This window comes from Thamnophis sirtalis, unplaced genomic scaffold (genome assembly GCF_051295495.1).
Source record: "Thamnophis sirtalis isolate CommonGarterSnake01/CBP01778 unplaced genomic scaffold, rThaSir2_p1.2 scaffold_2, whole genome shotgun sequence".
NCBI classification, from domain to species: Eukaryota; Metazoa; Chordata; class Lepidosauria; order Squamata; family Natricidae; genus Thamnophis; species Thamnophis sirtalis.
The window spans coordinates 6,148,254-6,172,308 of NW_028261382.1; the positions used below are offsets into that span (position 1 = coordinate 6,148,254).

The 24,055-nt window shown below is 47.0% G+C and overlaps 2 protein-coding genes across 4 annotated transcripts; one reads left to right on the forward strand and one right to left on the reverse strand.

Annotated features, from left to right (window-relative positions):
* The first annotated feature begins 1,777 nt into the window (after nt 1–1,777).
* SNX22 (sorting nexin 22) lies at nt 1,778–12,343 on the forward strand. Its single transcript, XM_087704123.1, has 7 exons — nt 1,778–1,913; nt 7,865–7,948; nt 9,081–9,185; nt 9,715–9,800; nt 10,127–10,159; nt 11,481–11,557; nt 12,183–12,343. The coding sequence occupies exons 1-7, from the start codon at nt 1,824–1,826 to the stop codon at nt 12,341–12,343; spliced, it is 636 nt and encodes a 211-aa protein (XP_087560249.1). The 5' UTR covers nt 1,778–1,823.
* On the reverse strand, nt 12,144–21,619 carry PPIB (peptidylprolyl isomerase B). 3 transcript variants are annotated; one of them, XM_087704122.1, is made up of 6 exons: nt 21,419–21,619; nt 18,925–19,038; nt 17,697–17,790; nt 16,303–16,487; nt 15,163–15,307; nt 12,144–12,379 (listed from the first exon to the last, which is right to left on the reverse strand). In XM_087704122.1, exons 1-5 carry the CDS (start codon nt 21,593–21,595, stop codon nt 15,185–15,187), a joined length of 693 nt encoding a protein of 230 aa, XP_087560248.1. In that variant the 5' UTR covers nt 21,596–21,619; the 3' UTR covers nt 12,144–12,379; nt 15,163–15,184. The 3 variants fall into 3 exon arrangements, with proteins under 3 accessions (XP_087560248.1, XP_087560247.1, XP_087560246.1); XM_087704121.1 differs by lacking the exon at nt 12,144–12,379 and adding an exon at nt 14,895–15,096; XM_087704120.1 differs by lacking the exon at nt 12,144–12,379 and having other exon boundaries at nt 14,895–15,307.
* Between the last annotated feature and the right edge of the window lie 2,436 nt (nt 21,620–24,055).

Here is a 24,055-nt window from a genome sequence, read left to right on the forward strand (position 1 = left end):
AATATATATAAACACACAAACACACACACACACATATATATTTTCCTATTGCAAAGAGAGACTCGCTTCCCGCTTGCAAGCCCAGGAGTAGGGCAGCGCAGGCGCAGGAAAGGGCGCACGGTTTTCGGACTTTGGTGACGCAACCGCAGCAAGTGAAATAAAACTTAAAATCGGGGCAGTGTCTCTCTGTGTGTCTCTTCGCGTGTGTGTGTGTCAGTGGTGGGTTTCAAAAAATGTTCGAACCTACTCTGTGGGTGTGGCCTCCTTTGTGGGAGTGGCTTGCTGGCCATGTGACCTGGTGGGAGTGGCTTGCCGGCCACGTGTTCTTTCTTTCTCTCTCTCTCTCTCTTTCCTTCCTTTTGTCTCTGTCCCTTTTCCTTTTTTTCTTTCATCTCTCACTCTTTTTCTTTTTTCTTTTTTATTTCTTCCTTCCTTTCTTTCTCTCTCTCCTTCCTTTTGTTTCTCTGTCCCTTTTTCCTTTTTTTCTTTCATCTCTCTCTCACTTTTTCTTTCTTTTTTCTTTTTTTATTTCTTTCTTTCTCTTTCTCTTTCTCGTCCCCATATTATCAAAAAGATGTGGAGACTCTAGAAAAAGTGCAGAGAAGAGCAACAAAGAGGATTGGGGGACTGGAGGCTAAAACATACGATGGATGGTTGCAGGAACTGGGCATGGCTAGTCTAGTGAAGAGAAGGACCAGGGGAGACATGACAGCAGTCTTCCAATATTTGAGGGGCTGCTAAAGAGAGGAGGGGGGTCAAGCTATTCTCCAAAGCACCTGAAGGCCAGACAAGGAATAATGGATGGAAACTGACCAAGTAGAGATTCAACCTAGAAACAAGGAGGAATTTCCTGACAGGGAGAACAATCAACCCATGGAACAGAAGTTGCCTTTGGAAATTGTGGCAGCTTCATCTCTGGAGGCTTTCAAGAAGCGACTGGACTGCCATCTGTCAGAAATGGTGTACGGTCTCCTGCTTGGGGGGAGGGGGGTTGGACTAGATGACCTGACAAGGTCCCTTCCAAGTTCCAACTCTGTTAAATCAGAAGTTGTAGGAGCTTCATCACTGGAGGCTTTCAAGAAGAGACTGGACTGCCATTTGTCACTAATTGTGTAGGGTCAGCTGCTTGGCTGGGGGTGGTGGTGGTGGTGGTAGTGGGGATGGACTAGATGACCTTCAAGGTCCCTTCCAAGTTCCAACTCTGTTAATCAGAAGTTGTGGGAGCTTCATCCCTGGAGGCTTTCAAGAAGCAACTGGACTGCCATCTGTCAGAAATGGTGTAAGGTCTCCTGCTTGGGTGGGGGGGGTTGGACTAGATGACCTTCAAGGTCCCTTCCAAGTTCCAACTCTGTTAATCAGAAGTTGTGGGAGCTTCATCACTGGAGGCTTTCAAGAAGCGACTGGACTGCCATTTGTCATTAATGATGTAGGGTTGGCTGCTTGGCTGGGGGTGGTGGTGGTGGTGGTAGTGGGGATGGACTAGATGACCTTCAAGGTCCCTTCCAAGTTCCAACTCTGTTATTCAGGAGTTGTGGGAGCTTCATCACTGGAGACTTCCGAAACAGGACTGCCATTGGTCCTTAATGCCGCAGGGTCTCCTGCTTGAGCAGGGGGTTGGGCTAGATGACCTCCAGGCTCCCTTCCCACTCTTGTCCGTCTAAAATCTGAACGGCCTTCCCGGGGCTGCCCCATCCGAGCCGGGCTGCGGCGGGGGAAGAGCCCGGACTGGGCGGAGCGGGGCGGGCGGAGCGAGGCGGGTCAGCCGCGGCGGCGGCGGGGCTAAGCGGAGCCAGGAGCCTGGGCTCGGCCGGCAAAGCTGCGAGATGCTGAAGCTGGAGGTGGCGGTGAGCGCGGTGGGGCTGCGGGCGGCGCCTTCGCCCCGGCGGCAGCGGAGCCCCGGCAAGGCTCATACGGTGCGTCTCGGGCTGGGGGTGGAGGGTGGGGGGGCACCGGCCGTGCCTGGGCAGGGCGAGCTTGGGAGCGGTTGACCCGGGTTGGGACGGTCGGAATTCAACCGGGAGAGTCAAGGAGTTAAACCAGGCAGGTTGCAGCCTGAAACCTTCTCCCCTTGCAGCGCTGGCTTGGAAGAAGCCTTCCCTCTGGCAGAGAGAAGGGGTGGGGGAAATGTGGGGATTGCATCAACGTCTGAACGGGGCCTGGGGGAATCTTACTCCTAAGTAACACACACACACACACAGTCTATTAAAGGCAAAGACATTTTTTTAGGAATGAGGTTTTCTCAAACTTTTTGTCTGAAGTGGTGGAGGGTTCCCTGCCTAAGCAGGGGGTTGGACTAGAAGACCTCCAAGGTCCCTTCCAACTCTATTATTCTAGTCTAGTCTAGTCTATTTTATTCTAGTCTTAATCTAATCTAGTCTATTTTATTCTAGTGTAGTCTATTTTATTCTAGTCTTAATCTAGTCTATTTTATTCTAGTCTTAATCTAGTCTATTTTATTCTAGTCTTAATCTAATCTACTCTATTTTATTCTAGTGTAGTCTATTTTATTCTAGTCTTAATCTAGTCTATTTTATTCTAGTCTTAATCTAATCTACTCTATTTTATTCTAGTTTAGTCTATTTTATTCTAGTCTTAATCTAGTCTATTTTATTCTAGTCTTAATCTAATCTACTCTATTTTATTCTAGTCTTAATCTAATCTACTCTATTTTATTCTAGTGTAGTCTATTTTATTCTAGTCTTAATCTAATCTAGTCTATTTTATTCTAGTCTTAATCTAATCTACTATATTTTATTCTAGTCTTAATCTAATCTACTCTATTTTATTCTAGTGTAGTCTATTTTATTCTAGTCTTAATCTGGTCTATTTTATTCTAGTCTTAATCTAATCTAGTCTATTTTATTCTAGTCTTAATCTAATCTAGTCTATTTTATTCTTGTTTAGTCTATTTTATTCTAGTCTTAATCTAATCTACTCTATTTCATTCTAGTCTAGTCTATTTTATTCTAGTCTTAATCTAGTCTATTTTATTCTAGACTTAATCTAATCTACTCTATTTTATTCTAGTGTAGTCTATTTTATTCTAGTCTTAATCTAGTCTATTTTATTCTAGTCTTAATCTAATCTACTCTATTTTATTCTAGTGTAGTCTATTTTATTCTAGTCTTAATCTAGTCTATTTTATTCTAGTCTTAATCTAATCTACTCTATTTTATTCTAGTGTAGTCTATTTTATTCTAGTCTTAATCTAGTCTATTTTATTCTAGTCTTAATCTAATCTACTCTATTTTATTCTAGTTTAGTCTATTTTATTCTAGTCTTAATCTAGTCTATTTTATTCTAGTCTTAATCTAATCTACTCTATTTTATTCTAGTCTTAATCTAATCTACTCTATTTTTATTCTAGTGTAGTCTATTTTATTCTAGTCTTAATCTAATCTAGTCTATTTTATTCTAGTCTTAATCTAATCTACTATATTTTATTCTAGTCTTAATCTAATCTACTCTATTTATTCTAGTGTAGTCTATTTTATTCTAGTCTTAATCTGGTCTATTTTATTCTAGTCTTAATCTAATCTAGTCTATTTTATTCTAGTCTTAATCTAATCTAGTCTATTTTATTCTTGTTTAGTCTATTTTATTCTAGTCTTAATCTAATCTACTCTATTTCATTCTAGTCTAGTCTATTTTATTCTAGTCTTAATCTAGTCTATTTTATTCTAGACTTAATCTAATCTACTCTATTTCATTCTAGTATTAATCTAATCTACTCTATTTTATTCTAGTCTAATCTACCCTATTTTATTCTAGTCTATAGCAATAGCAGTTAGACTTATATACCGCTTCATAGGGCTTTCAGCCCTCTCTAAGCGGTTTACAGAGTCAGCATATTGCCCCCAACAACAATCCGGGTCCTCATTTTACCCACCTCAGAAGGATGGAAGGCTGAGTCAACCTTGAGCCGGTGAGATTTGAACCGCCGAACTACAGAACTGCAGTCAGCTGAAGTAGCCTGCAGCCTCCACTGCGCCACCTCGGCTCTAATCTAGTCTATTTTATTCTAGTCTAATCTAGTCTAGTCTATTTTATTCTAGTCTTAATCTAATCTACTCTATTTTATTCTAGTCTAATCTACTCTATTTTATTCTAGTCTAATCTAGTCTAGTCCATTTTATTCAAATCTAATATAGTCTAATCTAGCGTAGTCTATTTTATTCTATTGTATTCTAAGTAGTTGCCAATCAGTGCCAGAAAGGAGGGAGGGCTGGTGGGTTAAGAGGGAGGAGGAGGAAGATGAGGCAGCATTCCCCGTTCCGAAGTTCAACCTCTCTAACCTGTCAGCACAAAAAGTTTTTAAAAAACATCATCTCAAATGTTTTTGTTTTTCAATCTGGCTAATGATGTGAAACCCTCTTGCCAACCAGTTGCTACTACAGCGTGCCTGGAATATGGAAGAGGAAGGTATTTGTAAGTAACTAGCTTGCTTAACCTAAATGGACCATGGGGGGGGGGAGGAATCTATACTGACCCCCTCCCACCTCAGGTGGATCTAAAAACGGGATGGCGAACTTATGGCACCCATGCCACAGGGGGCACCCAGAGCCCTCAATGCGGGCACGCAAGCCCTCGTCCCGGCTCATCTCCTCCCACTGGGCAGCTGATTTTCCGGTCTCTGCCACGCATGCATTGGGGGGGGGGAGAGGACTACTACACCCAAAATGGGGCATGGGGGGTGTGTGCCCATCCCCAGCCCGTTTTTGGTCCCAGGAGGCTGCAGGGAGGCCCCATTAGGCCCAAAATGGGGCACAGGGGATGCGGTGCCCACCCACCCATCACACCTCGCAGCCCATTTAAATATAATCTTTATTGTCATTGTACTTAAATACAACGAAATTATTGGTCCCAGGAAGCTTCACCCAAGTGGGTGGGAATCGCATGCATGCGCAGGGGTGCAGGGTGGCCGCACGCCTTCCATTATGGGTACAGGTGAGCCCCCGCAAGCTTTTGGCACCGGATGACACCGAGGATTAGCCCTCACTGATTTAGAAGTTGAAAGCCTTCTTTCAATCAAACTCCACTTTCTTCCTCCCCGCCCTGACCTGATTCCTAGTGAGCAGCATTTCTGTGTGTGGGGGAAAGCATGCTGTGGCCCTCGGGGGCGGGCAGGGGAGAGGACATCCCCAGGTCCTGGGTGCAGAAGATGCCATCAGGCAAGGCACAGAGATGCAGGCGTGTGAGGGGGGAGGGATCGGACCCTCTGCTTAAATCAGGGGTGGGTGGGAGAACACCGGGGAGCTTTCGGCGTGACCCGTCAAAAGCGCGGAGGACAAAATCACGCTCGACGAAAGCGCGCATGTGACGTCATCACAGCGCGACGAAAAAAATTAAAAATTGAAATAAAATTAAAATTAAAGCAAGCCGATTCACATAAAGGTAAGGGTTAGGTTTAGGGTTAGGGTTAGGTTAAGGGTTAGGGTCAGGTTTAGAGCGTTAGCGTTAGGTTTAGCGTTAGGTTAAGGGTTAGCGTTAGGTTTTTCGTTACGTTAACGGTTAGGTTTAGGGTTAGATTTAGGGTTAGGTTTAGGTTTAGGTTTAGGGTTAGGTTTGGGGGGGGTTAGGGTAAGGTTTTAGCTTTATTTTTACATTTTTCGATCACAGCGCGATGTTTTCGTCGCGCTGTGATGACATCAAATGCGCGCTTTCGTCGAGCGCGATTTTGTCCTCCGCGATTTTGTGGTGGAACTGCTTTCGGGACACGTATGGAGGAAGGCAAACCTCTTCCTGGCACACTGGCGCACTGTTTTTGCCATTGAGCCAGGAACCGGAGAAGAGAAAATGCTTCCTGGGAATCAATAAACTGCTATTTATCATTCATCCAGGCCTCCCTGGGTAAAAATTGTCCGGAAACCACCTGCTTTAAGGGGAGAACAGCCGGTTCTTTGTGCCACGGCCAGAGTCACCCAGGGACAGAGAGAAATGGTCTGAAATGCTCTGGAAATCCGAGACACCCCCCCCCTGTCCCTCCCTCCCTGAGTCAGTTTCCGGCCTCCCGGTCCGGCAAGGATTAAAGCAGACCCTCAACTTGGCCTGAAGACCATTTGAATGACTCCTTGTCTCTTTGCTGAATTCAGGATATCGTTTGTGTGTGAATGCAAACTTTCCCCTCCCCTTCGTTGCTCTTCAGTTTGTTTAAACGAGAAGAGGCAGGCGTTAAAAAGTTTGGAGGAACCTGTTTTTAATTTTTTCCCTAAGGTATATGTGTGCGTTGGGGCGGGGCCCCGTCGGTAAACAGCTCCACCGTCTCGGAAGGTGAGGATAGGAAGCCACCAAGCGACGGGATCCTTAAACGGCCGAGTTCGGGAACAACTGCAGTAGCTTTTCACGTGTTCTGAAAGAAGGATGTTTCCCCCACCCACCCCCAGCCCTTACATCTCTGGAGGGACGCGGTGGCTCAGTGGTTAAGACGCTGAGCTTGTCAATCAGAAAGGCCTGCAGTTTGGCGGTTCGAATCCCTAGCGCCGTGTAACGGAGTGAGCTCCCGCGACTTGTCCCAGCTTCTGCCAACCTAGCAGTTCGAAAGCACGTAAAAAAAATGCAAGTAGAAAAATAGGAACCACCTTTGGTGGGAAGGGAACAGCGTTCCGGTGACTTTAGGCCTATCACCAGGAGACTGGGAGTTGTAGTTCCTCATTAGCCATGAAAGCTGGTTGGGATCCTGGACCAATCACCAGGAAACCGTGAGTTCTAGTCTTGCCTTAGGCATGAAGGCCGGCTGGGTGACCTTAAGCCGGTTTCTTTCTCTTTCTCCCAACCCTGGTGGAAAAGAAAGGGAGAGCCAGCCACTTCTAGAAAGCAGAACAGGGACGCAGGGAAACACACAAGAGTCTCGGGTGCGGTTTCTCCACGTAGAACGTAGACTTTGGGAGAGATGGGAACTGCCCAGGAAGTGTTTCTCACCCACGTAGCCAATGCATCTCCCAGCCAAAGGGAGAGTGGCTTCTGGTGACCCCTCCCATTTCGCTCCTTTACTTGGACTTTACTCAGCCTCCCTCCAGCTGCTCCCAATGCAGTAAAAGCTGGGATGGGAACCAAATTGGTTCTTTCATTTAGAAGTGCTAAAAAGCTTCTCCTTTCTAGCCTTTCTTTCTTTTCTTCCTTCCTTCCTCTTTCCCTTCCTTCCTTCCTTCCTTTCTTTTATTTCTTCCTTCCTTTCTCTTCTTTCTTTTCTTTCTTCCTCCCTTTCTCTTTCTCTTCCTTCCTTCCTTTCTCTCTTCTTTCTTTTCTTTCTTTCTTCCTCCCTTTCTCTTTCTCTTCCTTCCTCTTTCTTTTCTTTCTTCCTTTCTCTTTCTTCCTTTCTTTTCTTTCTTCCTCCCTTTCTCTTTCTCTTTCTTCCTCCCTCTCTTCTTTCTTTTCTTTCTTCCTTTCTCTTTCTTCTTTCTTTTCTTTCTTCCTCCCTTTTTCTTTCTCTTCCTTTCTTTCTCTTCCTTCCTCTTTCTTTTCTTTCTTCCTTTCTCTTTCGCTTTTCTTTCTTCCTCCCTTTCTTTCCTTTCTTCCTTCCTTTCCCTTTCTTCCTCCCTTTCTTTCTCGTCCTTCCTTTCTTCTTTTTCTTTCTTCCTTCCTCTTTCTTTCTTCCTTTCACTTTCTTTCTTGTTCTTTCTTCCTTCCTTCCTTGTTTCCTCTTCCCTCCTTCCTTCCCTTCTTTCTTTTTTCTTTCTTCCCACCCTCTCCCTCCCTCCCCCCTCCCCCTCTCTTTTCCCCATTCCCTCCCTCCCTCCCTGACATCTGGAATGCAGCATCTTGCAGGAGGGTGGCCTGAACCCAGCTAAATCGCAGGAGGAGGTCAGCGGGGACGTAAGTGAAGGCCGGGGCTGTGACTTTGACCCCCTTTTGGGTTCTGTTGCAGGTATTCAGAGTGGAGATCGTGTGTAACGGGAGGAAACATTGCGTGGAGAAGCGCTACAGCGAGTTTTACGCACTTCACAAAAGGGTGAGTAAGGGGGACGATCTTTCCCCGGTTGAGCTTTTGGATTTTGGGCATCAGCACAAGAGCAGTTGGTTAGTTCTTTTCTTTTAGGGAATTTCTCCCCCCACTCCTCCCCAATGTTCTAACTGAGCCAGAACTTTTGAGATTTCATGGTGGTCTCCATTCCAAACAAGAACTGTTATCAAGAGAAGGCCTTCTTTCAGCTTCTGGAGATCAGCTAAAGTTATGTGCTGCCACCTGCTGGAGACTAGAGGGAGGTGCCCCTGGGAAGAGCGCAGCAATGCAACAGATAAAAGGTAACGGTTCTCCTCCCTCTTTTTAAAGGGGAAAAGATGCGTCTTATACTCTGAAAAATACGGTAATGCCTCTGAACCATTTTAAGAGGCACTGACTTCAACTCCCAGAATTGAAGCCAGCTGGGGAATTCTGGGAGTTGAAGTCCACACATCTTAAAGGAGGGAAGGTTGAGAAGCCACCGATACCCCATCTTGATCTCTTGAACAAAAAAAGTGAGGTGTAAATCAGCAGAACCAAGGCGAGAAGATCGAGATTCAAGTTCTCCTCTCCAGCATGGAGTTCGCTGGATGATCCTTGGTGTGTTTCAATACTTTCTTGAGTTGGAAACATAAACACGGGCGGCCACTAAAGCAAACCAGGATTGATTAGAAAGTCTTTAGAGTATGCCGGGAAACAGCGTGGCTGAATCCACAAGGGAACAAGGCTCCCCATCACACACAGGTGCTAGTCGTTCCTGACTCCAAGGGGCGGTGCTCACCTCCGTTTCAAAGCCGAAGAGCCAGCGCTGTCCGAAGACGTCTCCGTGGTCATGTGGCCGGCATTACTAAACACCAAAGGCGCACGGAACGCTGTTCCCTTCCCACCAAAGGTGGTTCCTATTTTTCTCCTTGCATTGTTTACGTGCTTTCGAACTGCTAGGGTGGCAGAAGCTGGGACAAGTCACGGACGCTCCCTCCGTTACGCGGCGCTGGGGATTCGAACCGCCGAACTGCTGACCTTTCTGATCGACAAGCCCCGGAGCCACCTTAGCAATGCAATAAACACGACCAAGTTCAGAACCGCAGCGGTTTCTTTGTCCATCCCCTAACAGGCGCCGTGTCTTCCTGTCTCTCTTTAGATCAAGAGGAGCTGCCTGGTTCCCGACTTCCCACCCAAGCGGGTCCCCAATTGGATGGTGAAAGTTCTGCAGCAACGGCGGGCCGGCTTAGAAGCTTATCTGCAGGTGAGGGGTTCCACCACAAAACCGCGTTCGACTAAAGGGCGCTCGACGAAACCGCGTAGCTGACGTCATCACAGCGCGACAACAGCGCGGAGAAAAAAGCACGCTGTGAACGCTAAACCTAAAATTAACCCCTAAACCTAAACCTAACCCCCCTAAACCTAATCCTAACCCTAACCCTAAACCTAACCCTAAACCTAACCCTTAACCTAACCCTAAACCTAACCCTAACCCTTAACCTAACCCTAACCCTAACCCTAACCCTTACCTTAACTTGAATCGGCTTGCTTTAAAAGCGCTATTTAAAGCGCCCTTCTTTCTCCGCGCTCGCTGTTGTCGCCCTGTTGATGACGTCAGCGACGCGGTTTAATCGGGCGCGCTTTAGTCGAGCGCGGTTTTGTCGTGCCACGCAGGTGAGGAAACCCCCAAGGTGGGAGGTGATGGTTATTCCTTGCTACAGCCCACCACTCCTGCTTCCTTCCTCTTTCCACCTTCTTCAGAGAGGGTTTACTACTTGTTGCCTTCCCCACAGGGCGTCATCTTGCACAACGAAACCCTTCCCAAGGAGCTGCTCCATTTTTTGAAGCTGTGGCAGGGCCAACCGGAGCCCCATTTGGGGTGAGTATTGCTCAGGACTGGTCTTGGGGCCCACCAGCAGCCAGCGGAGCCGGCAGCAGAGTCGGGCAGTGAGGAGGTTGGGGAGGAGCGTGGGCCAGTCCTGGAGGAGTTGTCCGTGGTCTCCGAACTCGGTTGTCTTGCAGACGTTTCATTACCCAGTTTTGCAAACCCCATTCCTTTCGAGCACTGATGTTACCTAGTTGGGTAATGAAACGCCTGCAAGAAAACCCAACGGAACTCGGAGAGCACCAAGGACTTTGCAGTTCAACCCTGAGCGATAAATATTCTTTTATCGAAAACCCTTTATTTGCTTGCTTTTTCAACAGATGGGATGAGAATTCGCCCTTGCAAGACTTCAGGCAAGATGTTTTCTGTTTTTTAAAGGGGAGGGGGGAGAATGATGGAGCACCTCAAACTTTTGCTGGTGAGAGGGATCCGAGTACCAGCTTGACCTCACTGTTTATTCCAATATTTGCCAGCCTTCTATCATCGTTATCTTTTAACGACCCTTAAAGTTCTTTTAAGCCTGGAGAAGAATTCACAAACTGATTTGCTTTTTGCCACACTTGTGCAGGTGTATATATATATATACACACACACACATATAAATGTCTACCAAAATTGTTCAGCAACCTATTCGGTAGATGTACTTTATATATGGGAAGAATCAAAGCAGTGGGTGAATTCTCCTTCAGGCATTATACTGCGGTTGCATCTGAATTAGTTAGCCAACTTCAGCTGATTTTGAAAAAGCGAGGAGACACGGAGACATGCCTCCCCTCCCCTCACCCACCCGCCCACTCACTCACTTTTAAAGCGCTACTTTAAAAGCAGCCCCTTCCCTACTCACCCACCGGTCCTGGATCACATGGCTGTGAGAAACATCTGAAGGCTGTTTTTAAAAACTTTTAAAAGACTTTTAATGGACCACATGGCTGTGAAAAACATCTGAAAGGCTGTTTTTAAAGACTTAATGACTTTTAAAGACCTTTCAAGACTTTTAATGGATCACATGGCTGTGAAAAACATCTGGAAGGCTGTTTTTAAAGACAATGACTTTTAAAGACCTTTCAAGACTTTTAATGAATCACATGGTTGTGAAAACATCTGAAAGGCTGTTTTTAAAGACTTAATGACTTTTAAAGACCTTTCAAGATTTTTAATGGATCACATGGCTGTGAAAAACATCTGAAAGGCTGTTTTTAAAAACTTTTAAAGACTTTTAATGGATCACATGGCTGTGAAAAACATCTGAAAGACTGTTTTTAAAGACTTAATGACTTTTAAAGACCTTTCAAGACTTTTAATGGATCACATGGTTGTGAAAAACATCTGAAAGGCTGTTTTTAAAGACTTAATGACTTTTAAAGACTTTTAATGAATCACATGGCTGTGAAAAACATCTGAAAGGCTGTTTTTAAAGACTTTTAAAGCACTTCTTTACAAGCTGACAGCTGCTTTTCATCTCACCACTCCACAGGGCCCGACACTTTGCGTTGGCGGGCCGTATCCGGCCCATGGTCCATTGTTTGAGGATGCCTAGTATAAGGTCTCTAGCTTGAGCAGGGGGTTGGACTAGAAGACCTCGTGAGGTCCCTTCCAACTCTGTCATTCTGTTACTCTTGGCCCTAATCCTGCTTGTTCTAACACCCAAGGTGGCACTTTTTCCTTCTCAAACAGCCCCTGCTGGGACCAGCTCTCTCATCGGCCTGGCGTAAGCTTCCACAGGGATCCGTATGTGCTCCCATCTTCCACAGGTAAGCCGCGAAGAAGCTACCTTTCCAGAGGTTTTATTTTGGGTGGGTTGTGGGGGGTGGTGGTGGCAGAGGAATAGCAAATAGCACCTTTGGGGACCACCGTGACCTGGATAGCAATAGCAATAGCAGTTAGACTTATATACCGCTTCATTCAGCCCTCTCTAAGCAGTTTACAGAGTCAGCATATCGCCCCCAACAACAATCCGGGTCCTCATTTTACCCACCTCGGAAGGATGGAAGGCTGAGTCAACCCTGAGCCGGTGAGATTTGAACAGCCGAACTGCAGAACTGCAGTCAGCTGAAGTAGCCTGCAGTGCTGCATTTAACCACTGCGCCACCTCGGCTCTTGTAACTTCGAATCACCACAGACACAAAGCTGAGAAAATTCAGATTAGAAAGGGCACATGGAGGCGTTATGCATAAATTACATTAAGGGTGTGTGGGCCCATGCGCAGATGCTTTTAGCACGCAACAACCAAAAGTTTAGCCCGTCACTGCTCTAGGGACATCTAACCGGCTCCTTTTTGAGAAAGCGCATCGTATACTCTTTTATTGTCATTGTATAAAATAAATACGACGAAATCGGTTGCAGCTTTAGAGTTTCTTCTTCCTCTTTTTATTCCAGATTTGCTTCCGAATATAATCCTGATCGGCGTCCTGCAGGGTCTCTACGCCCAAGACCACCGTCTGCCTGGGAGCAAAGCTCTTCACCGAGTCAGAGATGCCAAGGACAATGGCAGTGGCCCATGGGCTTGGTCTTCTGCTGTGCCCGTCTTCCTTGCCTAGGGTGGCAATGGAGAGGCCTGCTTTGCAACCGTGTGCCTGGAGAGAGGAAGCGTGTAAAAAGCAGAGGGACGGAGGGCACAAGCGCCCCCCCTCCGTTTTCATTCAGGGGAGGAGAGAAAACTTTCCATAGTAGTAGATCCTAGGTTTTTTTGAGTAGGGTGTCAATTAAATGCACTGTGGTTTATTCCGACTGCATCTCTTCTGCAGAAGAATTCAGCCGTTGGAAAAAGAGGCCTGATGTAGGTGTTCTGACCGAAGCTTCCCAAGAGCAGGAAGCAAACTCCTGGTCCCGACAAAAAAAAACTCTTTTATTAATTTCCTGTCAATTCTGCTCATTCACATCCAGCAAAGTCTTTCAAGGGAGGATTTACAGTCACAGACCTTATCTGGCTTGGAGAGCTGCCAGGCCGATCTCTGCAAAAATTTGGCCTCTCGGAGAGTCACAAAACAATTAAGCGAACTAATTGTCTCCTGCAAACTCCACTCCCCTTTCACTCCTCTTTTATTTCCTCTGGGAAGGGCCATTCATCGTCCACCTGTGGCCTTACTCCTAAGTTGACCCCTGTTGTTTAGCTGTTCTCTTCATCTGGCAACTCTGCGCACGCGCACACTGGGAACAGGCTCCAGCTGTTCTTCTGCCTCACTAACGTCTGATTCTGAAGGCAGCCGATAACTGTCAGACGGCCCTGGCCCCCTCTCTGCCTCCGACACAGAGCCCTCATCAGAGCCTTCCCCAGAGTCCAGGACTGGCCCATGTTCCTCCCCAACCTCCTCACTGTCTGAATCGGCTGCCAGCTCTGCTGGCAGGCCACAACACTAGGAATAGAATTAAATAGAATTTTCTCAACCACTTTTAAGATGCATGGAGTTCCCTTCTCCCAAATTCATACCAATTCGGATCCTGTTCAGCCTTAGCAAAGGGGGAAATCTCTTGTCCTTTGTTGCTTAATTTTTCCCCTCTTCTTTCACCAGTTAGGCAGCTAAACTTCCAAGGCTGACAATGAGGTGGGTCAAAAGCACCTTAATGTGGCGGAGGTAGTAGGGTGTATTTTGTTGAAGGCTGGGAATTCCTCCAAACAATTAAAAACTGGATAGCTTTCCAAATGAGTGGGTTACGTCCAGAGGTGGTATTCAGCTAATTCTCTCCGGTTCGGGTGAATCGTTAGCGGCGGCTGTGGGAGGCTCCGCCCACCCGCCCCGATGTAATGCGCAACCTGCACGTGCGCAGTTGCGATGCGTGCAAGTGAAGCACATGCGCGCGCTCTCACATTTGCGAACCGGGAAGGAAGAGAAGTGAATCCCCACCGCTATGGTTACATCCAACGTTAGTAGGACTGAGGAAACTAGGCGCGGTGATCCGTCACCGGGTGCAGGGTTTTCTCAACCTTTCTCAACGTTACAATCGGTAGACGTCCCCTCCCAGCAGTTGGGAATTCTGGGAGTTAACAAAGTTCACCCAATTGAAACAGCTGAGCTTGAGAAGCCCTGATCAGGGTGGGGGCTATCGTGGCTAAGACTACTTCCCCAAAACGTAACTTTTTAAAACCTCTTCATATTGTGGAGGACACCGTTTTCCACTCGGGTGCCCAGAACAAGCTTCCTCGGTTTCCAAATTCAGAGGTCGCTACCTTGTTTCCCTGAAAATGCCCTAAAAAATAAGCCCTCCCCGAAAATAATGCAACGCAGCAGCAGCCGTGAGGTGACCACGCTCACCGCCTCCTGCGCCTCAAAAATAATAAGACCTCCCCAAAAATAAGGCCAAGCGCTAATTTTGGGGGTCAAAACTCCCCTTATGTACAGCATAAACTGCAGAATGAATCATCCTCATTTTGCAAGGATCCATTTTGCATTCCACGTTTTCTCTTTACAACTGATCAAACCGGGAATAGTTGAACCATCTGAACATCCTAAGTAACTCATTTAAATCAGACCCCCCTAAAGGGGTAGATTTTTGAGATATTGGAAGGAAAGAAATACATGCTCTGTAACCGTGACCCGTCAAAACCACGCTCGATTAAACCGCGCCCAATTAAACCGCGTCGCTGACGTCATCAACAGGGCGACAACAGCCAGCGCGGAGAAAGAAGGGCGCTTTAAATAGCGCTTTGAAAGCAAGCCGATTCAATTTAAGGTAAGGGTTAGGTTTAGGGTTAGGTTAAGGGTTAGGATTAGGTTTAGGGTTAGGTTTAGGGGGGGTTAGGTTTAGGGGTTAATTTTAGGTTTAGGGTTTACAGCGTGCTTCTGTCTCCGCGCTGTTGTCGGCCTGTTGATGACGTCAGCAACGCGGTTTAGTCGGACGTGGTTTAGTCGAGCGCGGTTTTGTGGTGGAACCCTCTGTTCATCTACGCCTGTCATTTGGAGTTTATGATGTACATAAGGGGAAACACGGCAGTGGGATTTGGCTCTGTTCCGCTCATCCAAAAGGAAACTTCCGGGACCTTCCACCCCCTCCAACTGGGCTTAGAGCAATGTTTGGGGGCAACCCCAACTACAACGGACTTGAGTTCTCCTGTTCCCGGTGGAGGAGGAGGAGAAAAGGCAAGACTAGACGTTCTACAAAAAAAAAACACAATGGTCGTGTTTATTGGTCCATGTGCTTTTTTACAAAAAATGAGACGACGCAACGCTCGCGGGCCCTCCAGAAGGGGCCTCGGCACCCCGCCAGCCAAAGCCGATGATGGAAGAGTTGAGCTGTGGTTGCAGAAATGGGACCCAGCATGGAAGGGAGACAGAGAGCAGTGGGTGCTCAGCATCTGGAGGAGGATGAATGAGGCCCCAAGGAAGACGGTAGGGCCCCCAGCCCTTTTCCAGACCAGTACCTGGCCCTCCAGCAGCCCCAGATTATTCTTTGGCAATGGCGAATGGTTTCTCCACTTCAATGACGTTGCAGTCCGCAATGGTGACGTCTTTCAGGGGTTTGTCGCGACTGTCCGTCTTGGTGCTCTCCACCTTCCGGACGACATCCTAGGGAAAGAGGGAGGGAAAAAGCCCTGAGACGATGGAGACCCTCTACCATAGAGGACACCGTTCTCGGGTACATTCTCGGCCTCCGCCGTCTCAAGCCCTAACGAGCAGCCACAGAGAAGGCTCTCCTCCGGGTAGTCGCCAGTCGACACTGGCCGGCGGATGGCATTCGGAGGAGGCCTAATCTGTGGGATCTAATCAGTCTATTGGAGGTAATTGGCAGCAGGCGGTCTCTCAAGTTAATTGGGATCAAAAAAAGACAAATCGGAAAGCTGCTTGGCCAGACAAGAATGGGAAGAATCACATGCTGATAAAATGTGATCTCCAGTCACAACCAACTTTTTAACAATGATGCAATCTTTTTTTTTTTTTTAAAGAAAGTCAAAGTTTTGGTACTTCCTCTAAATTTCTTGTTCTATGACTCGACAAGACGTTCAAATATGGGAAGGAGGAAACAACGGAGTTGTAATAGTAGTCAAATTCAGCTCTTCTTATTTTGAACCGCTGTATCTAGACTGGCATTTCTCATCCTTATCCACGGTCAGATTTCCGAAAGATGCCCTAATTAATTCATGAGCCTTGAGCCAAGTTTCAAAAGAAATCCAGTCATTTATTAGGGACACCATTTCGGCAATACCCCATTGCAGTCAGGTCTGACCTCATTTTAATTATGGCTGAGCTTTACCCCCGTTTCCGCCCTCCCCTCACTCTGTGTCATAAATCACATTCACCAACGAGGTGCACGCCTCACAAGCCTGCTGTAGTAACCTGAGATCCGATTCTAGCCAAAGGTATGCGTGGAATGCGCTCTCCCCCCTTTTCCTCACCATGGCAACTTTATGAGTTCACTTTTAGGAATGTGGACTTCAACTCCCAGAATTCTCCAGCCAGCATGGTCGGGAGTTTGAAGTCCACCTAACCTAAAGCCGAGAAACACGGATCGATGCCCTGAACAAGAGTTAACTCTCACCCAGCCCAACCGGATTCCTACTCACCATCCCTTCCAGGACTTTGCCGAAGACGACGTGCTTGCCGTCCAGCCACGAAGTCTTGACAGTAGTGATGAAGAACTGTGAGCCGTTGGTGTCCTTGCCGGCGTTGGCCATGCTGACCCATCCCGGCCCGTAGTGCTTCAACTTGAAGTTCTCATCTGGGAAACGGTCCCCATAAATGCTCTTCCCTGGCAAAAGATGAGAAAAGGAAAGATGTTAACGCTGCCCAAAAACAGAGATGAAATGAAGACTTTCAACTTGGGATAGATCTGCATCTCCCGAGCTTCTCAGAGATCCCCAAGTCCTTTTCAGATGTTAGAAGAACTTAGCAATAGCAATAGCAGTTAGACTTATATACCGCTTCATAGGGCTTTCAGCCCTCTCTAAGCAGTTTACAGAGTTAGCATATTGCCCCCAACAACAACCCGGGTCCTCATTTTACCCACCTCGGAAGGATGGAAGGCTGAGTCAACCCTGAGCCGGTGAGATTTGAACAGCCGAACTGCAGAACAAGTAGCACCTGAGCTTGGATCAGTAGGGAGGAGACAAGGGAGAGTGATCCAGAAACCAACAGTGAGTTGTTCCAGGATGCACGCCGTCAAAGAGCTACTCGGCGTCAAGAACTACGACGTAATCACAGGAGGTAATTACACTCAGCTGATGGTCATTAGGCTCCTCTCCAGACTATAAAAAAGACTGCTTGTGCCACGCCCTTCTTGCAGAGCATAAGGGCTTGTGCCACGCCCTTCTTATAGAGCCGAGGTGGCGCAGTGGTTAAATGCAGCACTGCAGGCTGCTTCAGCTGACTGCAGTTCTGCAGTTCAAATCTCACCGGCTCAGGGTTGACTCAGCCTTCCATCCTTCCGAGGTGGGTAAAATGAGGACCCGGATTGTTGTTGGGGGCAATATGCTGACTCTGTAAACTGCTTAGAGGGCTGAAAGCCCTATGAAGCGGTATATAAGTCTAACTGCTATTGCTATTGCAGAAGTCAACGCTTTGACTAAAGAGAAACAAACTTGGCAGGCTGGATTGCTGCCAGAGTTTGTCTGAAGTGCTGCCATGGTTTGTCTGAAGTGCTGCCAAGGTCCTTATCTGTTTGTTTGCTTGGCTTTCAGCCACCGAGATTCTGGTCTTGTTATTAAAGGACATTCCATTTAAGAGTGTCTCGGCTTTCATTACTGGACGGAGGAGGGGGTCAGAACAGTCAGTGATAGCTAACTTTTTCCAGATCAAGTGCCCAAAGCACATACACCCCCCCCCAAATGCATGTGCCCCCTGCATGCACACCATCCCCCGTGCATGTACGCGCACGCACCCCCCCCGGCATGCGTCGCAGAGACCCAAAGACCAACTGGCCGGAACAACCTGAGCTTTCTGTAACGGTCCGGAGTCTTACCTCCCGTTCCATCGCCCCGGGTAAAATCTCCTCCTTGGATCATGAAGTCCTTGATCACACGGTGGAACTTGCTGCCCTTGAACCCAAATCCTTTCTGGAAAACAAGAGCAGCAAAGCATGAGAGCGGTAGACGCAGGGCACCCATACATTAAACACTGGCAGTGTCTCCTGTGCCAGTCCCGTCCCTATGCGGGAGGATTTATCCATCTGGTATCTCCAATCAAACCATGCGGTCTCGGTAGGCAGAAAACAGATTCAAAGTGTTCCCAATCAAAACTGGGAAACGAAGAGCTTTTAAGCAAGGAAGACCGTCCTTTCTTGGTTTGTGTGTGTGTGTGTATGACTTTGATCCAGGTGGTCCATTTTATGAATTTGAGACCCACGACAGGCAGTCGACAAATTCTTTAAATAAATAGTTCAATCCAGAGCCTTGGTGGCCAAGTAGTTAAGAGTTCAGTACTGCAGGCTAATTCTGCTGACTGCCAGCAGTTCGATCCTGACCGGCTCAAGGTTGACTCAGCCTTCCATCCTTCTGAGGTGGGTAAAATGAGGACCCAGGTTGTTGGGGGCAACAGGCTGGCTCTATAAATTTAGAGAGGGCTGGAAAGTACTGTGAAGCGGGAAATAAGGCTAAGTGATATTGCTAATCCTGTGTGTGTGTATGTCTGTCTGTCTGTGTGTATTCCAGAATAACTCTGGAATGCCTTGAGCAATTTCAACCAAACTTGGTACACAGATGGCTTATTCTCTGGAACCAAATACTGTGGGGGGTAAGACACCCCCAACACCCCTCGGAATGTGTGTTCTGTTAAGATGCAGCATGTTGGGCCTTAAAACGGCTTCCACCGTACTGCCGTAAAATGGCTTCTACAGTGCAGTGCATGTAGCGGTGCCACAGTATTGGCTTCACAGTACTCAAGGGAGCTCCCTCTGGTAAGGGGGAAGATCCAACATTAGAAATTACATTTGGTCCGGACATTTCCCCCCTATAAATAAATACCCAGGCAACGCCGGGTTATCGGCTAGTTATTAATAAATCCAGAGGGGTTTCCTGGGGTGATTGCCCCCTTCTATCCGTGGGGGCCAGCCCTGCTCAGAAAGAGGCGTCATTGTGAGGATTTCTCCCCTTCACAGCTAAAGACTTTGGGTTCCCCCCGTGAAGTATCCAGCCCCTATTTTTGCAGACTCTCGGTAGCGTCCCCATCGTGGGACCCGCGTCCCAACTTACCTCTCCAGTGGCTAAGGCGACAAAATTTTCCACCGTTTTTGGAACCGTCTTTGCAAAGAGGCCGATGACAACACGCCCCACCTCTTCCTCCCCGATCTTAATATCAAAATACACCTGGGGAGAGAAACAAGAGGCTGCTATCAGGGAGCGGACACTTATTTGTATTTATTTGGTTTGTACGCCGCCCAATCTCGGAAGACACAGGGCGGCTTACAGGTAAAATAGGGAAGGGGAGGACATACAAAGAATACAAACAACATTAAAATTCGACAACATTCATAACTTAAGATGGGGCTGGATAAATCAACAGCCCCAGACCTGCCGGAACAGCCAGGTCTTAGTCGCTTTGCGGAAGGCTGGAAGGGTAGTAAGGGTCTGGATCTCAACGGGGAGATTGTTCCAGAGGGCTGGAGCAGCTACAGAGAAGGTTCTCCCCCTGGGAGTCGCCAGCCGACATTGACCAGCAGATGGAATCCGGAGGACCCCTAATCTGTGCGGTGGTGACATCATTGTAGGTGTGATGTTCTCAGAGAATTCTGCCAGACCTTTGTGTGTATATTTCTGTGCGTGTATATTCACACAATTCTGTAAGAGTTCCCTGCGTCTGGTAAACTCGCAAGATTCGTTTTTCTCGCCATGTATACATCCGAACTAGACTGTGCTATTTCTCTGTGTCATAATATAATATACTGTAATAAATATAATATACTATAATAAATATACTATAATAGATATACTATAATATACTATAATAGATATACTATACTATACTAAATGTAATTAATATATAATATAATATATAATACAATTATATACTGTAATAAATATAATATACTATACTAAATATAATATACTATAATAAATATACTATAATATACTATAATAAATATACTATAATTAATATATAATATAATATACTGTAATAAATATGTGTAATATACTATAATATACAATAGATAGACTATAATATACTATAATAAATATACTACAATAGATATAGTATAATATACTAGACTATAATATAATATAATTAATATATAATATAATATAAAATATAATAGATATAATAAATATAATATAATAAATATAATTAGTGGGTATATGTATAATGTTGCATTTATCCATTCAATCAATGCTTTTGTAGTGTATATTAGAGGCGGTGACCCTTTGAGAGATGTAGGCAATGAAATTTCATTTTAATATACGCTGATCAGCGTACATTCAAAGGGACAATAAAGTTATTCTAAGCCTGAGGATGCAGATGACTGTCTGAATGGGCACCAGGCTTAAGATGCTGTTATCACAATAAGATACCACGGCTTCATCGTAATATCATCTCAGACGTGGCTAACAGTTCCTAGGAATGGCAGAATCCTTTGCCATTGGGGGGGAGGGTAATAACAGATGCCTAATTCTTCAGGCCTGGGTGGCTTTCCTCATCCCTCCCAAATACTCTTTATTCACCAAGAAATCGCAGCCTATTTTTTTTAGCCTTTTGAAAATGCCATGTCATCATCCTGGTCATTCCCTTTCCTTAATTTCAGAGGCTGCAACTCCTGGATTTACACCATCCGGTGGGAATCAATCCCACCGGATGTAGGTGGGCTTCCTCGGGGCCAATCCTGCAGCCGTGCAGCATGCTAGTCCCCCAGAAAGCAAGCAAGCCAGCAATAACAGCCCTCTTCCTTCTGGGGCTCAGATGCCAGCCTTCCAACCCACACCTTGCAACTAAGAGGGGACCATCAGACCAGTGTTTCTCAACGTTGGCAACTTGAAGATGCCCGGACTTCAACTCCCAGAATTCCCCAGCCAGCGAATGCTGGCTGGGGAATTCTGGGAATTGAAGTCCGGACATCTTCAAGTTGCCAACGTTGAGATACACTGCATCAGACGATGGGCAATCCTCCTCCTGGATTGCCTCTGGCTAGATGGCTGGGTGGCTAAGACACTGAGCTCGTCGATCAGAAAGGTCGTCAGTTCGAATCCCTAGTGGAGGTCTCCTGCGTGAGCAGGGGGTTGGACTAGATGACCTCCAGGGTCCCTTCCAACTCTGTTAATGGTTTTCTTTTTTTTTTTGTTTGGAGACCCTGCTTCATGGGGGAGCGCCTGTGCCCGCACGACTCGCGTGCAAACCTCCCCACTCACCTCCCATGCTACCTTAACCGAGGCAGGCAGACCTCCCTACAGCATCCCGAAGGCTCGTTGTAATCGGAACGGTTCAAGGGGATTAGAGTTCCCCGTTGCTCGCCCGCCCCGTCGGTCTTAATACACGTGTGCGTGCACATCCATACGTGCACGCGCGCCAATGCACGCCGAGGAAGCAAAAAAAACCTGACCCCTCCGGGCACTGGCCAGCTGCCAGGCTGTTGCAATCCGAAGGGGCGCTGCATGGGCACCGGATCCCGCTGCAAAACCAGAGGGTGTTGGAAAGGGGGGGGATGCATGGGGAATATGGAGCCTGGGTGCCTCCCCCCCGCCACCCCCGCTTGCTCACCTTCACGGTGACCTTGGGACCCTTCTTGCGCTCCTCTGCATGAGTGCCTGGGAAGAGCAGCATCAGGAGACCCCCGCCCAGCCCCAGCAGGGCCGCAGCCGCCAGCAACTTCATCTTCCTGCGTTCACAGCTCCAGCCACGCCAGCCCGGCCACAGTGCCCGCCGCGCCGCCAGCATCCGCCCCCTGCCCCTCGCGAGCTTTGCTTTCCCCGCCCTCTGGGCCCCCCTATTGCCTCCCTGATGGTACAGCCCCGAGACGGGCGGAGCGAGGGCTTCAGCGCCCGGGATTGGCGCGTTCCATCGGCGGAGGGGGGGGGGAGAGGGAAAGAAGACGGCGAAGAAGCCCGTTGCGACAAAGGAATGCCACGTTTCCAGCCTCGTATTGGGCAGCCGGGTGGGCCAATGAGAAGCTGGCACGGAGGGCGGCGGCGCGCCCATTGGGCCAAGTGGCAACAAAGGAAAGGCAGGGAGGAGGGAGGCTGGTCTGGCGAGACTACGTTACCCAGAAAGGGGTGCGCGAGAGATAGTATACCGCTCCGCTCCTGTAGGGGTCGGTGTAGGTGAGATGCAAGCAGATGCCGCTCAACGGTTGGATTTTCCGTTGAGCTACAGAGCAGTCAGCCCTGCCTACCTCCAAGGTTGTTGTGCCGATGCAATTAAGACTCCCTCTTCATTTGTGGAGGAAAACAAGGCTATAGCGCTATGGCCGAAGTTACTCCAGGGTGAACGGAGTCCTTTAACGCAGTGTTTTTCGACCTTGGCCACATTAAGATGGATGGACTTCAAGTCCCAGAATTCTTCAGCCGGCCATGCTGGCTGTGGGAATTCTGGGAGTTGAAGTCTACCCATCTTAGTGTGGCCAAGGTTGAAAAACATTTTGAGCATCCTCCAGACTTAATGCTTCATTCAACAGATTACATAACTTTGTATTAATTATTCAAAACCTCCAAAATATAAAGCAGATCTGCTCTGATTGCTACTGATGAATAGGTTTACATTTTAGATCCTGAAGAGAATCGAGGTTAGAAGCTTGCTAAAAGATGGACCTGCCTTTCTGGCATTGGATATTAGCAGAAAATAGGAAATAAGTGATTTGTGTAACAGTAATAGCTAAAAACCCAAGTGTTAAGATTTGAAGCACCCAAAAAGTGGGCTTATTTCATCATAAATTACATCCCAGGAACCCCAGCAGTTTTTATATAAATGTTGCTGAGCTCTTGCAGTATTTTAAGTATTTTAAAGGTTCTTTATACAAGAAAAGCAGCAGCAGTTAAAGCCATTTTGGAAACTAAACCTTGCCTCTGGAGACAGGAGGTGCCACCTGATGTTTTACGACATGATTTATGGCTGTGATTTGTGACGTCTATTGCCAGTTTCTGGTTTTGCGCTGGTTTTCCAGCAAAAACATGTCCATTCGGAATAACGGATTTGCCTAACAAACATGGTTAAATGTCTGGAGATTCTCAGTCTTCCAGGTCAAGGTTGTCCTAAAGGTGTTTTTTTTTTCCCCCTTCAAGAAGAAACTGGACTTTCTGTTTTTTTTTCTTTAAAGACGTTTCACTTCTACTCCAAGAAGCTTCTTCAGCTCTGGCTGGATGGTGGGGAATGGAAGGATCTTATAACCAAAAGTTCATTTGCCAGGAATCTACCTACAAAGATACTTTACAACTAGATTCTTAGCAACTAATCTAGACTATGGAAGAGCTACTGGTTATCCTTCCATTCCCCACCATCCAGTCAGAGCCAAAGAAGCTTATTGGATCAGAAGCAAAATGTCTTCAAAGTAAAACCAGAAAGTCCAGTGGCCTCTTGAATTTTTTTTAAAAAGCACTTTTGGAACAATCATCATGGTGATTCACTTAACAACATTCCCCTCCCCCACCGCCTACAAAATGTGAAAATAGCAATAGCAGTTAGCAATAGCAGTTAGACTTATATACCGCTTCATAGGGCTTTCAGCCCTCTCTAAGCGGTTTACAGAGTCAGCCTATCGCCCCCAACAACAATCCGGGTCCTCATTTTACCCACCTCGGAAGGATGGAAGGCTGAGTCAACCCTGAGCCGGTGAGATTTGAACAGCCGAACTGCTGAACTGCAGTTAGCTGAAGTAGCCTGCAGTGCTGCATTTAACCACTGCGCCACCTCGGTTATGTGGGTGCCTCAACTTACGACTGCAATAACTTACGACTGGATTTCCGGTCCCAGTGATCAGAAATCAAGGACTACCTGTTCAAAGAAGGGCACTCTGGCCTTCTGACTTCAAAATATTAATTCCAAGTCCCCAAAATCTGTGGCGAAACAATGACCAGACCGGAAGTGAACAGAGCAAAATCAATGTTTTATTTTACATTAAAATGGTGCCAGTAAGGGGGAAGAGAATGTATTCAAGGTACACAACATTTCTTGCAATATCCCATTCAAACAGGTCCGTGGCAAGACCCCATTTCCTGGCACGGTAAAAACCCCACCCGCGCTGGAGGAAAGAATTTCCCACGCATGGCATAGATAAGCCCTTATCCTTTTGTTGAACTGTTTTCAAATGCATTTCAAACTGACATTCATCTTGGGGAAAAAAGGTATTTCACGTTCCCCACCAAGCGGCCACCGCAGGGCACGGATGATGAAGAGGACAGTAAA

What these genes read in the sequence shown, in the direction of transcription:
- PPIB (XM_087704122.1), bottom strand. Translation starts at nt 21,595, where the DNA reads ATGCTGGCGGCGCGGCGGGCACTGTGGCCGGGCTGGCGTGGCTGGAGC. An exon ending in GTCCCAAGGTCACCGTGAAG is followed by an intron (nt 19,039 to 21,418) that starts GTGAGCAAGCGG and finishes TTCTCTCCCCAG; the next exon opens with GTGTATTTTGATATTAAGAT. An exon ending in CCGGGGCGATGGAACGGGAG is followed by an intron (nt 16,488 to 17,696) that starts GTAAGACTCCGG and finishes ATCTTTTGCCAG; the next exon opens with GGAAGAGCATTTATGGGGAC.
- SNX22 (XM_087704123.1), top strand. Translation starts at nt 1,824, where the DNA reads ATGCTGAAGCTGGAGGTGGCGGTGAGCGCGGTGGGGCTGCGGGCGGCG. An exon ending in CAACCGGAGCCCCATTTGGG is followed by an intron (nt 9,801 to 10,126) that starts GTGAGTATTGCT and finishes CTTTTTCAACAG; the next exon opens with ATGGGATGAGAATTCGCCCT. An exon ending in TCGCCCTTGCAAGACTTCAG is followed by an intron (nt 10,160 to 11,480) that starts GCAAGATGTTTT and finishes CTTCTCAAACAG; the next exon opens with CCCCTGCTGGGACCAGCTCT.